The 14,847-nt window shown below is 44.4% G+C and overlaps 1 protein-coding gene across 1 annotated transcript in view; it reads right to left on the bottom strand.

The window, feature by feature from the left end:
- The window catches only part of LOC310791937 (NLR family CARD domain-containing protein 3-like), a 37,286-nt gene extending 29,062 nt beyond the window's left edge, over nucleotides 1–8,224 (bottom strand). The window contains exons 1-4 of the mRNA XM_083653617.1: nucleotides 8,155–8,224; nucleotides 6,030–7,788; nucleotides 5,754–5,927; nucleotides 2,917–3,090 (exon numbers count right to left, since the gene is read on the bottom strand). Of these exons, the coding sequence (XP_083509743.1) occupies nucleotides 2,917–3,090; nucleotides 5,754–5,927; nucleotides 6,030–7,788; nucleotides 8,155–8,191 (2,144 nt within the window). The 5' untranslated portion in view covers nucleotides 8,192–8,224. The remainder of the gene's footprint in view (nucleotides 1–2,916; nucleotides 3,091–5,753; nucleotides 5,928–6,029; nucleotides 7,789–8,154) is intronic.
- Nucleotides 8,225–14,847: the final 6,623 nt, after the last annotated feature.

Below are 14,847 nucleotides of genomic sequence, written 5' to 3'. Positions count from 1 at the left end.
CTTTTTACAAGACATAAATACAGGCATTTCACATGCCCCGTTTTCTTCATTTTCAGGTCGCAGTTCAAAACTGATTATCGTTTCTGCTGATGCTAATCAAACCGAAGTTGTCAGGGTGACTTAAAAATCATATTTAACACATTGAGTGCCAGCGACGCCAAATGGCGTCAGGAGAAATTTACCGTAGGCTGCCAGCGACGCCAAATGGCGTCAATAACTCCAAATTCATATTTTGACGGGGGGATGTCGATCTAAGCCTCTTACATCGCCTCTTACAATATGGGAGCTATTGAATGTGTCTAAACTATTTTACAGAACCCTTAGGTGGCGACAGTGCCCTCCCGATTAGACAAAGGCCAGGAGAAAAGAGAGAAGAAGTCATGAGGAAACGCGGAAATCGCATCGATATGCTTGAAGCATAACGTTAGCTGTGCCTGTGAAAAGCAGTCATCTGCTGCCACAATTGAGCCCCATCCGTGTCGGCTGCGATAGTCCATCCATATGATTTAGTTGCCGACACGGCGACACCAGCGTCTTTCTGAAAAGTTACATTATTCTCAGCTGGGAGCCGAGGACACGCTGTAAAAAAGCGGGGGGATGCAGGCAGCGGACTTTTCAGTGCAGATCAAACTCAGAGCAAACCGCAGCAGAGACACTCGACTCCTCCCACCACGGAGGAGGAGGAGGAGGGGGGTGGGGCACGCAGGGCACTAACAGCATACAACAGCAGGCTCGATGCATAGAGAGCAAACAAGCTAGAATAGGCTATCTGATGCCCACCAGCAGTAAATCAAGACCAGCAAGAAGGTGTAGGGTCTGCGCACGCAGGGGCCAGCGCTGCTGGTTGCAGCTAAAACATATTATTTGGCCAAACAAAATTCCTTTGTTTTCACTCTTTTATTGAAGGAAATTATTTTTGAGGTGTCATTATATCAGAAAATATTAGCTTCAGAGTCAATGATGTGCTTGAATGATAAAACAAGGGGTGATAAAACAGTGCAGGACATGTTGTGTTTTGAATATTGTTATTATGTTACACATCAAATGAAAGCTTTCAATGTGTAGTTTCTTTTGACATACTTTTTCCCGCAGGTAAACTAGACATTCTAACCTTTCATTTCAGCTATAGCATTTTGTTCAACTCAAATCAGAATTCATTCTGTCGCCTTTCTAACATAAAGATGTGATTATCTCAGAAACTAATTTCAGCATGCTCTTTTCGGTCGAAAACACTCTTTTTCAGAGGGGTGTATTTCCAAAATGGAACGGTTTATAAACAGTTTTTTTTTTTAATGAAACAGAAGGGTTCAAAGTTTCATTGAGGCTATTGGTTGTCCATATAAGAGGAACACAAAAAATGATATGGCTATATTAAAATGCATTGCGGCCTATGTGGCACAGTACAGCAACCTTTTGCCCAAGGGCCGTGGCACTCAAAGTGTTAAGGTCCAGGGTGTAAAATTCTCCTTTAAGTGTGCCAGCCCCATTTGACCAGTGGGTAACGTAGGTCCCTGGAGGATGGTAGTAGTACCAGGACCACAACGTTTAGATTGGAATACCAAGGGCACAAGGTCCTGGTGGGGCGGGGGTCTGTGTGTAGCCTGGGGAGGGGTGCGTAATAGTGGGTATGCGTATGCAGTTGGGCAGATACATGGAAGGTGGGTAGTCTCCCCCTAAGTCGGGGTAGAAGTGGGCTGGAGGGTGGGTGGGGGTGAGGGGGCTGTTGGGTCTCTGAGGCCGACCATGAAGGTCACAGGGCGGGTAGAGGGAGGCTGGGGGTGCTGTCCTGGGGCTACGAAATTGGCCCTGTGGCTCATAGGGCGGGTACCTTGCGACTGTTTTGGCAAATATTAGGTAATTGTTAGCTTGCTTGTTAACAGACGAGTTGCTAGCTAGCTAGTACCATAGCTAGCTGATTAACCAGCCACCCTGGGGAATGTGATCAACGTTGGGGGGAATTGTCTGTCAACATCGGTCATGAATCATACAAACATTCAATCATCCTAAAGACACTAATGCACACAAGCATATTCAACTATATTGTTCAGGGGGCCACATTGTCAGAAAGCTAAGGGCCCGGGGGCCAGACATGTCCGCTCTATTATTATCATCAGCGCCACCACAGTAAAATCTTAGATTTTACTACATTGCAAAACTAGCCTAATCATAGCCTCATGGTCAATGTTTTGATTTTGTTTTCAGAAACATAAATTAAAAAATAATTACACATCAAAATCAATCCACAGATGAAAAACAGAAACATGACTTGATTTTTATCTGCTGATGAAGCCTCTGTGTCGTCTAGAGAGGGGAAAGAGAGAGGAGAGAGAGGGGGCAGAGAGGGAGAGAGAGAGGATATTTTTTATTTCTCCCCCCCCTCAGAACTGGTCTGCGGGCCATTGTGACTTGATTGGCGTGCCGGATTTGGCCCCCGGGCCACCAGTCGAAAAGGCCTGATATAGAATGTGATATACCTACGCAGATTTAAAAAGAAAAAAGAAAGATATCGAGTCTTTTATTTTTGAAGGTGTATTTTAAAATCAGCATACCCCTTTAAACCTGATTGCAATTATGATAGGGATGGAATCGAATGTCTACATGTTATGATGTGTAAATTACTGTGTCACCTTGATCTTAGAGTTGCTTCCAGTGCCAGTCTCGTTGGAGCCATTCTGTGCACAAAATGATACGACATGATTTTCCTATAGGCTAGGTAGGTAAATTTCCTGGGGTGCGCGAGCTGAAGAAGCCACTCCATATACTCCCGAGTGGAGGTGTAACTACGGACACCACGGACGAGTACTTCTGTTTAAACTAGTTTCTCGAGTCGGCATGGACTCGGATGCGTGGAGAAAGAGAGAGGGATGGAGCGACGGAGTGACTCTCAGCATTCTAGCAGACGTTAACTCTCAATACCTGAGAGAGTCCAGTCTCCAGTGTGGATCCTCCAGTCCAGCAGAGAGCAGCGACACTCCTGAGGCTCCTGGATGATTGTAGCTCAGGTCCAGCTTTCTCAGATGGGAGGGGTTGGAGCTCAGAGCTGAGACCAGAGAAGCACAGCCTTTCTCTGTGAGCAGACAGCCTGACAGCCTACACACACACACACACACACACACACACACACACACACACACACACACACACACACACACAGGTAAATACACATATAATATGGTAATTGGATTACTAAATGTGACTTTGATTACATGAACCATAGTGACTGAATTGACCCCTGTGACTATCGTGATATTGATTTCAACCGTATCGCCCAGCCCCAGTATTATGGAAGCAATAAAGAGCCAAATATATTTTGAGCTTGTGAAACGTTGTATAGCGTTCTGCTCTGTCTTCTCCTCCTCCCTCCCCTGTTTTCTGAGAGAGGGTTTTGTTTTATTTTTTACCAAATTAATGGAGCCAAATTACCACTTGCTAATATCAGAGAGAGAGAGAGAGAAAGAGAGAAAGAAAAGAAAAGATTATTCCAGGGACAAAACAATATTCTAAAGGTTAATTAGGCTACTAAACTGCTCAAATACAATGGATAATTTTTCATCCATTTAGAGATTTGGAAAATAGTAATTATAGTAAATAGTAATTATAATAGTGTGTATAGTTCCCCCTCAGCCATCTGCCTTTGAGGAACCAGTTCACCCATGTTATCTGCGCTGTAACCTGTCTGCCTGATCTGGCGATGGGTTGATGCTCGGCTGAGCGAATATCTAGTGAGGATTTCTCTCATTCAGATGTATCTAATCCAAAGATTTTTTTCTTGTTGATCTTCTGTCAATTATTATTTTTATGTTTGTATGTATGTATGTATGTATGTATGTATGTATGTATTTATGTATGTATGTAATTATTTATTATTGTATTTTATCAGCAGTTAATTAAAGTTTATGGTTTGAAATCTGAGGTTCAGGTTTCTGTTCGTGCTGAACCCTGATGTCACAACTTGCCAGTTAATAGATTTTTTTTTTGGCATGTATTACAGTAACACCAACAAAAAGGATGGTGTAAACTGTGTAATACTTAGGTAAAAAATGAATTTAATTATTTCGGGGAATAATTAATAATAAAAGAATAAAAAAGAATAAAAAAGACTAGGTGACAACCAAGTATAGTTTGGTGACAAGCTGGAGAGACAGTTGACGGTCGGAGAGACGGCATCCGGTACGGGATGGGTTTTAGCACCCCAGCCTGGCTCTCTCGTGAGGGAGAAATCCACAAACGCTACGGATCAGCCTCCTGAAAATCTGCGTAAACATCGGCGCGGCCTGGGGTCCTTCAGGCTAGAGCGAGGTGCTCGTCGCAGGTGTATGACGTGCAGCGCACAGGCCTCCTTGAGGCATCCTCCCTGCCTATGGTACGGCATGGTAGGATTGCCTTTTGCCACAGGAGGTTCTGGTGAGACGAAGGAGGTGCCCGGCCTGGAATCACCCCACAGGGCCTTAGACCTCCATGCACCGAAGGTCTCACAATATTGCGGTGTAGCACTAAACTCTATTGCAGCGGATTGGGCGTGATCAACCCTCCCGCGGGCAACGTTGCAGACAGAGTTGGAAGGCTGATCCGTGAGCGGCTGCTTCTGGGACGCGGGTCGGGGTCGTAATCGGCCTCGGCTGGGTCTACTGGGCGAGGGTGTATGATGTTGACAGACCCGAAACACCCCACGACCCCAGTTAACATCACTGATGACGCGTCCCAGCGCATGCAGTAGTATGTATACTTGAACCAATTACATGTACTGTATGGTTCTTCAATGGATCTTGATTTTTGGGATTTACAAAGCTCTGCTTATTTAAATGAGAGTGAACAGCCGATGTTTGCCTTTGGAAAATATATTTGTCAATAAACTAAATAGTTTAGGTATGAATGAAATACTAAATAACTAAGAAATAAAGAGTAGAGAATATTACATTACATTACGTCATTTGGCAGACACTTTTATCCAAAGCGACTTACAATAACACATTTTTGTCAGCAATAGAGCAATCAAGTATGGAGCACAGTCTATGACAACTACAAAATATATAGAGTAATATAGAGTAATAAACTTCCTCATCTCATGAAAGTATGCACAAAAGCTTATCACTTATTTATTGAGTTAGTTAGTTATTTAGTTATTAGTTATCACCAGTTAATTAAAGTCTATTAGATTTATCCTTGCTGTGACTGAATTGTGATAGACCTGCTGTGCATAAGTTGAAAAGCTCTACAGCGACTGTCTGTTTTAGCCGTGGCTCTTATTTATCGTCATCACTTAAAAAACTAAAATAATAACTCAAAAACCTGCCAAATTAACTGTAGATTAACTTAATAAATAAACCAAACGAAAACTCCAATATGGCAACGGAAGTCTTCAAATAGGCAACGAAAATGTTCAAATAGGCCTGGTCAGATATATATTAACCACGACTTTGAGAAACGCACCGACAGCTCATAAAAGGTGTGGCGGCCGGCAGTCCCTCACCAAGTCTGCACAAAACACCCTTAAATCTTCTCCATAAGGTTAAACATTTTAAGGAAAACATAAGCACAAGATTTAAGGGTGTTTTGTGCAGCCGATTCTATTTTATGGACACCTTAACTCTGACTCTAAGGGAAATCTTAACCTAAGGTGCTTTGTGCAACTGGGACCTGGACTACTTGTGCAAACTTTCCCATAAGAGTTCTCCACTCACTTCACTGACAGTATTGTGCTTATAAGCCAGAATTTAAACTGTAACCTCTTTAACAGTATCAGTAATACTGACCTGAGAGTCTCCAGTCTACAGTGGGGACTCCCCAGTCCAGCAGAGAGCAGCTTCATTCCTGAATCCTGCACATCGTTGTTACTCAGGTCCAGCTCTCTCAGACTAGAGGACTGGGAGCTGAGAACTGAGGCCAGAGCTTCACAGCTTCTATTTGACAGCTGACAACCACTCAGCCTGAAGGAGAAAAGAATACAAACAAATAATAACATTGGAAGTATTTCTCTCCTGTATAATATATAATTTCACATATTTATATGCAATTATCCAGGTACTTACACAGATTTATTGGAGGTTTTGACCACTGGCAGCAGCCTCAGAAGAGCCTCCTCTGAAGCAGAGTATTTCTTCAGGTCAAACACGTCCAGTTCTTCTTCTGATGACAGTAAGATGAAGACCAGAGCTGACCACTGACCAGGGGAGAGTTTTTCTTCAGAGAGACTTCCTGATCTCAGGTACTGTTGGATCTCCTCCACTAGAGAATGGTCATTCAGCTCATTCAGGCAGTGGAACAGATTGATGCTTCTCTCTGGAGATAGATTCTCTCTGATTTTCTCCGTGATGTACTGGGCTGTTTCCTGATTGGTCTGCGAGCTACTTATTGGCTGTATCTGCAGAAGAGTCTGATTGGTCTCCAGTGAAAGTCCCAGGAGGAAACGGAGGAACAAGTCCATGTGTCCATTAGGACTCTTTAAGGCCTTGTCCACAGTATCCTGGTAGAGGTGTTTTATATAAGATGCATAACACGACAACGGTTCTACACTCAGTAAATCAACACCAATGTTGATGAATCTCAGAAAGATATAAAGAGCAGCCAGAAACTCCTGAATGCTCAGATGGATAAAGCAGAACACCTTGTCCTGGTACAGCCCACGCTCCTCTTTAAAGATCTGTGTGAACACTCCGGAGTACACTGAGGCTGCTGTGATGTCAATGCCACACTCTGTCAGGTCGGCTTCATAGAAGATCAGGTTGCCCTTCTCCAGCTGCTCAAAAGCCAGTTTTCCCAGAGAGATCATCATGTTTATGGTCTCTGGATTCCAGAGTGGATCTGTAGCAGCTCTCCCACGATACTTGACATTCCCTTGTTTGGACTGAACCACCAGGAAGTGGATGTACATCTCAGTCAGGGTTTTGGGCAGGTTTCCTGTTTCATCTGTTCTCAACACATGGTCCAGAACTGTAGCAGTGATCCAGCAGAAGACGGGGATGTGGCACATGATGTGGAGGCTTCGTGAAGTCTTGATGTGGGAGATGATTCTGTTTGCCTGCTCTTCATCTATGAATCTCTTTCTGAAGTACTCTTCCTTCTGTTTGTCAGTGAAGCCTCTCACCTCTGTCACCATGTCAACACACTCAGGAGGGATCTGATTGGCTGCTGCAGGTCGTGTGGTCATCCAGATGCGAGCAAGGGGAAGCAGTCTCCCCTTGATGAGGTTTGTGAGCAGCACGTCCACTGAGGTTGACTCTGTGACATCAGTCAGGATCTTGTTGTTCTGGAAGTCTAGAGGAAGCCGACACTCATCCAGACCATCAAAGATTAACACAGTGTGGAACTTGTCAAACCTGCAGATTCCTGGTTCTTTGGTCTCAGGAAAGAAATGATGAAGAAGTTCCTCCAAGCTGAGCCTTTTCTCTTTCAGCAGATTCAGCTCTCGGAATGTGAATGGAAATATGAACTGTATATCTTGGTTGGCTTGGTCTTCAGCCCAGTCCAGAGTGAACTTTTGTGTTAAGACTGTTTTCCCAATGCCAGCCACTCCCTTTGTCATCAATGTTTTGAATGGTTTATCTCTAAAGACGTCTTCACATTTGATTGGTGCTTCTGGTCTTGCTGGTTTCCTGGATGCTGTTTCAATCTGTCTGACCTCATGTTCATGATTGACCTCTCCACTCCCTCCCTCTGTGAGGTAATGCTCCGTGTAGATCTGGTTCAGAACTGTTGGGTTTCCTGCTTTTGCGATGCCTTCAAACAAACACTGAAACCTCTCCTTCAGGTTAGATTTGTGTTTACGTTGGCAAATGGCAGCAGGAGTTTCTGAATGAAATAACAAAATAACATCAATGAGTGAATGTTACAGTAAATGTGATGAGTCCTGGTAAATGTTTGTAAAACTGCAGCTCCTGGCATCTATTCAGCTCAGTGGAAATTGACATAGATCCTGATTGTGGGTGGAGCTCAATGCACAATATCAACGTGTTTCTCGCTCAAAGTGAAAGGCAACTGTTGTGTTGTCGTTTTCTCTTTTTTCCCCATATTTCTATTATCATGTGCAGCACGACACCACATCATTTGACCAGATTATTCATGGGCGACTTTGCTCATTGACCTTCCAATCTGGTTTTAGACATGTCTGTATTTACAGCTGCAGAAAGAAAGGCAAACATGTTCAAAGCTTCTTACTGCTCTGCAGAGAGTCAGCCAGCTCCTCTTGCTTCATTCTCCTCAGGAAGAGCAGTGTGATGTCTAGAAAAGCCTCTCTGCTGCTCCTCCTCTGCTCTCCCTCCTCACCGTCCACGTCTTCATCCTCCCTCTGACTCTCTAAGCATTCTGGGGAATCTGCACTCAGAGCCCTCTGGAACGTCTTCAGCTCTTTCTTTACAAAGTTGATGATGTTCCACTCAAGAAGCTGCAACAGAATAACATAACGATCAAACTTTCATAATAAACTTGTGGAACACAACATCAAAACAATCGTGCATAGACTGAAAGCCTGTTGGTCTAAAAACTGTAGCATGGAGACTGTTGGCTCTATCGTCCCACTGACCTTGAATTAGCGCTTAGCGCCAGGTGCGGCCTATATTAGTGGGCGTGGACCGGCGCACTGCCTATTCTCCTGTCGGCGCTACATGTGGCCTTAAGCATTATAACCATGCCTTTTAAGCGTAGAATTATTCACACCGTGCTCATTGGAGAAGTGCAGTAAATGAATCACAATGTCCCTTTCATGTTCCATTCCACGGAGCGATCCAGTCCGGTCAGAAAAGCCGACCAAAGCGCTCTGAGCTCCCCCCTCCCTCTTTCATCCCCGTCTCCATATATATTATTCCGTATTATTATGCTTCTCAAACCAATCAAACTGCAGTTTAAATACAGCAAGGATGTAAATATGCTACACTATAGCAAGATCAAAGTGAAAAGAATGTTCTAAACGCATCGGCTAGAAAAAATATAGCCTATCCCTGGATGTCATGATTACATTGGTGAAAGTTTGGGCAGAATGATATTGTTTTCTCTCGCTACCTTTTCTTCTTCCCCACTGAACAGGTAGGATGATGCAACAGCCTCTGAATGACAGGGGCTCAAAACTACGGTATAACAACTTTTTTTTCATCGGTCATTGTGCCTGTCTGACGTGCGAGAGAGAGAGTGAGAGAGAGTGAGATGGCAGAGCAGAGCTGCGCGCAATTATGCACAGAAATATCGCCGGCGCACTGAATGAGGCCTGGTTTTGGAAAGCGCTAAATGCTAAATTAACGCCAGGGGGGAAGATAGCGTTAGGCCAGTATTTAAGACCGAAACGCCCATTCTGGCCTATTCTGGCACTGCGCCACGCCTCTTTGGTGTAAAGCGCATTTCGGGGCCTAAAAACATGATGCTATCTTCCTGAGGCAGGCGCAAAGCGTGTTTTTTTGCGTTTAATGCCAGTTTGGCGCCTAAGGCCAGTGGGAAGATAGGGGCCATGTATGTTTGTTTTGCATTTCACTTGGTGAAGTAAAAGGTGTTGTTAATTTACACACGATAAATATGGAGTCCAAGTCTGTTTGATGCTTGTGGTCAGACTGCCCACTGGGAACCTCTGACATCTCCTGGTCAACCCTGGGGGGGAAAACATCAGATATTAGGTCAATGGTCATATAATAAGTTATATTATCACACACACACACACACACATTTGAATTTGCTCATTCACAGCAAATGTTTCAAGGTTCTACAGTTACTAGTCCATACCCTGACATGTGACACAACTACGTGCAAACATCCAGTGCAGCGCCACAACTACAACTACAAAGACTTCTGGGAATGCGTGTGGTTCAAGTGAATACTAAAGTTGGGTAATTATTTTTTTTGTCAAAACAGTATCTCCAGGAGGTACGGTGGTGCAGTGGTTAGCACTATAGCCTCACAGCTCGAAGGTCGTGGGTTCGATTCCCACCTGGGGACGAGGTGAGCGCTGAAGGAATGCGTGCCCGTCCACACACCGCATGTCCTTGAGTGCCCACCGCCCGGGTGGGGTTGGCAAAATGGCCTTTCTGTGTGGAGTTTGCATGTTTGCCCGTGCCTCCCGGGGGTTTCCTTCATATAGGAACCCCCTTCACAAAAACATGCAACATCCTGGTTGCTAATGTGGTTCCTCCTCTGATCGCTAAGGGCGCCTGTTCAAAGGGAGGGTAACTGGTTGGAATAGCGTGAACCTCCCACGTGCTATGTCCTACCGGTGAAGCTTCCTCTATCAGGTGAAAAGAAGCGGCCTTGTGACTGCCCATGTATCGGAGGAAGCATGGAGCCAGTCTCGGCTCTCCCAAGATCGGCAGAGGATGGAGTAGCAACCAGGATTGAAACCAAAAATGAGCACTACTGGGGGATAAAAATGGGATAAGAAATCGGGGGGAAAAAAAACAAAAAAAAAACAGTATCCAAATATTTCAGGAACCGTGATTGAATTGTGTGTGAGCAAACTAGAAAAATGGTGGAGTGGTATCCGAGGGGGCAGCCGAGGTCCGGTGTGAGTACCAGATCTACTCGCCCTACTGGAAGTAGTTGGGGTCCAGCGACTACAGCTGACACCACAACTTCACGCATTATGATTGGCTGCAGCATCCAAACAGTGATGTTAGCTAGATATTTGCCCACATTAGCATGCAACCTGATGATCTAACATTCATAATGTTAGATAGATTTATAACATTGATAACATTAGATAATGTTAGCTTGAACACCCTGGACTGTTTTAGTTGTTATAGGTAACGTTAGCCTGTTTGCTAAAGGAACCAACTGCTAGCTAGCTAGCTGAACGTGTGTGTGTACAGAATGTTTCATGCGGTTACAAGATAGTATGTGTAGCATAACATGTATTTTTAAGCTCTCACATTTATTTAAAAAGAGTAAGGCTCATGTTCATAAGAAATTGTCCTGTACACTTGAATCCTGATTCAATGTTTGTATGATTCATATTGTGCCCAAATGTTTGATAACATCAGTAGCTGTTAGCCAATCTAAAGCTGTCAGACATTTTAGGCATAATTATTTATTGCCATAGATATTATACTACTAGATGGGTCACTGCAGGCTCTGCCATTCTTAACAAATGGTAGCAGCAAGTCTCCTAAATGGTCACGTGGTCACCTCTCCCCTGAAGTGTTGTGAGAGGGCTGTGCCTGGTGACGCGGGGTTAGTGCTGACCTAGCAAGCTAACTTGAAATAGAGATTGTGAGTTCCCAAACTCCACACAAACCACACATATAAACACAAAGCTGCCCCTTGTTAGCTCAATATAGTTGAAACTAAGATATTCCACTCAAAAAATAATTTTTCCAACCACAGATTTATCTACTACATCAACAAACTTCACATGTAGCTTTAGCTAATCGTTCCCTGCTAACATGAGTTCCTGTTGCCAAATCTCGGGAGTGTGTTACTGAGACAGAGACAGGTGTTGAACAAGTTTAATTTTCTCCTGATCTGGCTGTCTGAAAAACGCCATTTTTGTGTCAGAATATTCAGAAGATATGTGACTTCTGAGAATGGGCCGAATATTTACTTTAATGAATATGTGGGCGAAAGGATCTGTCATAATCTGAGATCACGTTGACTTTTCCCATTGACTCTAATAGACTCACACCTGCCGAAAACCTCTTAAGTGGCCGTGGCCGTGAAAGCCATGGGCAAACCCACGTGACAGAATGACAGGAAGTGAGTTGAAGTTGGGTCATCTTGCTTGAACAATAATAATAATAATAATAATAATAATGATAATAATAATATTTTTTACATTGAAGACTGCAGCAACTTCGAGATCCAGGGCCCTATCTTCGTACAGGCGATATCCCCTATTAGCGCTTGCACACCTGTTTGTGCGTGCCTAAAGCAGGGAAGATTGCAGTCCGCTGTCCAGATGTTATGCTGAGTTTTGCACCCCCGCCAGGCAGCAGCAAAACGCATCCCCACCTCACGGGAACATAATTTGTAATGATTTATACAGAAACATAACTGTTTAAAAATGATATAATTGTTTTGGTAGACGTGACCCCCCTGTTTTTAAGTTAAAACAGCCCCAAAATATGGTGGCGATGCATGGTGGTGCGGGGATGCATAACTCGTCACAACAACGGGCGCAAACGCAGATTAGAGGCGTGCCAAATCATTTATGCGCGGCGCAAACGGGATTTGGGCGGTATTAACCACCAGAATTATTCACAGGTGTGGCCTGGCAATGCCTGGGCGTTAGATCAATCAAACCAGATTCCCGTCTTGCTGTCCATTTAATACACTTTGTGTATGCTGTAATTCTTCCCATGCGTAATTTGGATAGGTGTAGGCCTATTGACTGTATAAATATTATCCCTATAATATTCCCCTCGCGTTGGAGGGTGTTCACGGTGTGTTTCGCGTTGTTTGGTCATGAAATGGAAAAAGAAAAAATGCCTGCAAGTCTGCTGCCATTTGGAGATGAACTGCTATTAAAGGCAGCCGTGACGAGCGGCTGCTTTGGGGCTCTGCTCTGTCCCTATCTGCAGCGCTGGGCTCTGCTGCTCACTGTCACTCCGCTGTTACAAAGGGTAACCCCAGTGTTTATGTTGTTCAGCCAGGATATTATAGACTACTACTGATACAGTTGTTAATTATACACTGCCAAAAGTGTACTGGCTACTTTTTGAAGGCTTGTTTTGAAGGCAACAATAAATATGCCTCAATGCCTAAATGTTGTGTTTTCTTGTTTCACTACTTTTCATCATAGTGATAATGGGTACAATGGTCAAATTTGACAGTTGTCTTGTTCCACACTGTGCCACAGCAACCCCAAAATAATGTGTGTGCATTAATAAGAGAATTGAGAGTAAAACTTTCCTAGTAACTAGTTACCTGGAAAGTAAACTTAGTTACAGTAACTAGTAACTGTAACTAAGTTACTAATTTAGGGGGGGTACGGTGGTGAAGTGGTAAGCGCTGTCGCCTCACAGCTCGAAGATCCTGGGTTCGATTCCCACCTGGGACGCTGTGAACGCTGAAGGAATGCGTGCCCGTCCGCATGTCCTCGAGTGCCCACCGCCCGGGTGGGGTCGGCAAAAGGGCCTTTCTGTGTGGAATTTGCATGTTCTTCCCGTGCCTCCCGGCCAAAAACATGCAATATCCTGGTTGCTAATGTGGTTCCTCCTCTGGTCGTTAAGGGCGCCTGTTCGGAGGGAGGGGAAATGGTTGGAATAGCGTGAACCTCCCACGTGCGATGTCCTACCGGTGAAGCTTCCCCTGTCAGGTGAAAAGAAGCGGCTGGCTAACTGCCCATGTCTCGGAGGAAGCATGGAGCCAGTTTTGGCTCTCCCCAGATCGGCAGAGGGTGGAGTAGCAACCAGGATAAATAAATTAAATTAGCACTATTAGCACTAATGGGGGATAAAAATAGAATAAAAAAAATATTTTAAGTTACTAACTTAAAGTAACTTGCCCAACACTGTTCCTCTGACACAGCCCCCCCCCCCCCCCCCCCATCCCCTCTCAGTTTGGGGGCCACTAGCTTTCAGTAAAACCAGTCCCTCTTACCTTGTGTCTGAAGGTCCAGGTTCATTACTGAAGAATGGAGGTAGTCCTTTAGACCAATCACTCTTCATAGACAGACAGCTGGGTTCTGGAGACTCTGCTCTCTGCCTGTGGTACTGACCCCTGGAAATACAGATGTTTGACACACACACACACACACACACACACACACACACACACACACACACACACACACACACATACACACACACACACACACACACACACACACTTGGAATTAGTAGATAGTTGTGAACGAATAATCATTTGTTACATAAACCAAATAAACATCCATTTTGGTTGTTTTGTAGATCAGTGACGTGAGCAGTTATTTTTCCCTTTCATGACTTTCTTTGATATCTTTACGACTAGCTTGATTTCATAAATACAATCTCATTGAATTATATTGCATCAGGTCCAGTACAACCAGTCCTCTTACTTTGTGTCTGAAGGTTCAGGTTCTTTACTGAAGTCTGGAGGAGGATCTTTAAAACAATCAGTCTTCAGACAGACAGCTGGGTACTGGAAACTCATTCAATCATTTTCCACCAGGTAGGCCTACAGCAGTGGTTTCTCAAACTTGTTTCTGTGATGACCCCCTTTAAGATATAGGAACACCCCCCCCCCCCCCCCCCCCCCCACACACACACACACACACACACACACACACACACACACACACACACACACACACACACACACACACCACCTACAATGTGATGTCGCCTACTCTCTTTGTCGTGAATAGATTATTAATTGCACTATGATATATAAACCCTCAGTTGTTGTGAAGATGTGAATAAGGGCTCGGTATTGGAAACTACATAATAATTAGGAGTACCATGGCACCCACATCTTGGAACAACATTGTGTCGGAGGTGGGTACAGTTTTATTGTGATTGGTGTGTATGTCGCGTGCAGCCACTTTAGCCAATCTTGCAGTGTGGTGACGGCTTGACAGTAACAAACTCAGCCTGCTACAGCCTCTGAAAGACAGCAACAAACTCAGCCTGCTACAGCCTCTGAAAGACAGTAACAAACTCAGCCTGCTACAGCCTCTGAAAGACAGTAACAAACTCAGCCTGCTACAGCCTCTGAAAGACGGTAACAAAACTCAGCCTGCAACAGCCTCTGAAAGACAGTAACAAAACTCAGCCTGCTACAGCCTCTGAAAGACAGTAACAAACTTAGCCTGCTACAGCCTCTGAAAGACAGTAACAGTCATGAGTGGTAACAGGTATGTGTCACATCCCCCATCATTCCTCTGACTCCCCCCCCCCCTCAGTTTGGGGGCTGGCTTCCAGTATAACCAGTCATCTTACCTTGTGTCTGAAGGTCCAG

The sequence above is a fragment of the Poromitra crassiceps genome (assembly GCF_964638095.1).
Source record: "Poromitra crassiceps genome assembly, chromosome: 17".
NCBI classification, from domain to species: domain Eukaryota; kingdom Metazoa; phylum Chordata; class Actinopteri; order Beryciformes; family Melamphaidae; genus Poromitra; species Poromitra crassiceps.
This window is presented reverse-complemented; position numbering and strand designations above follow the sequence as displayed.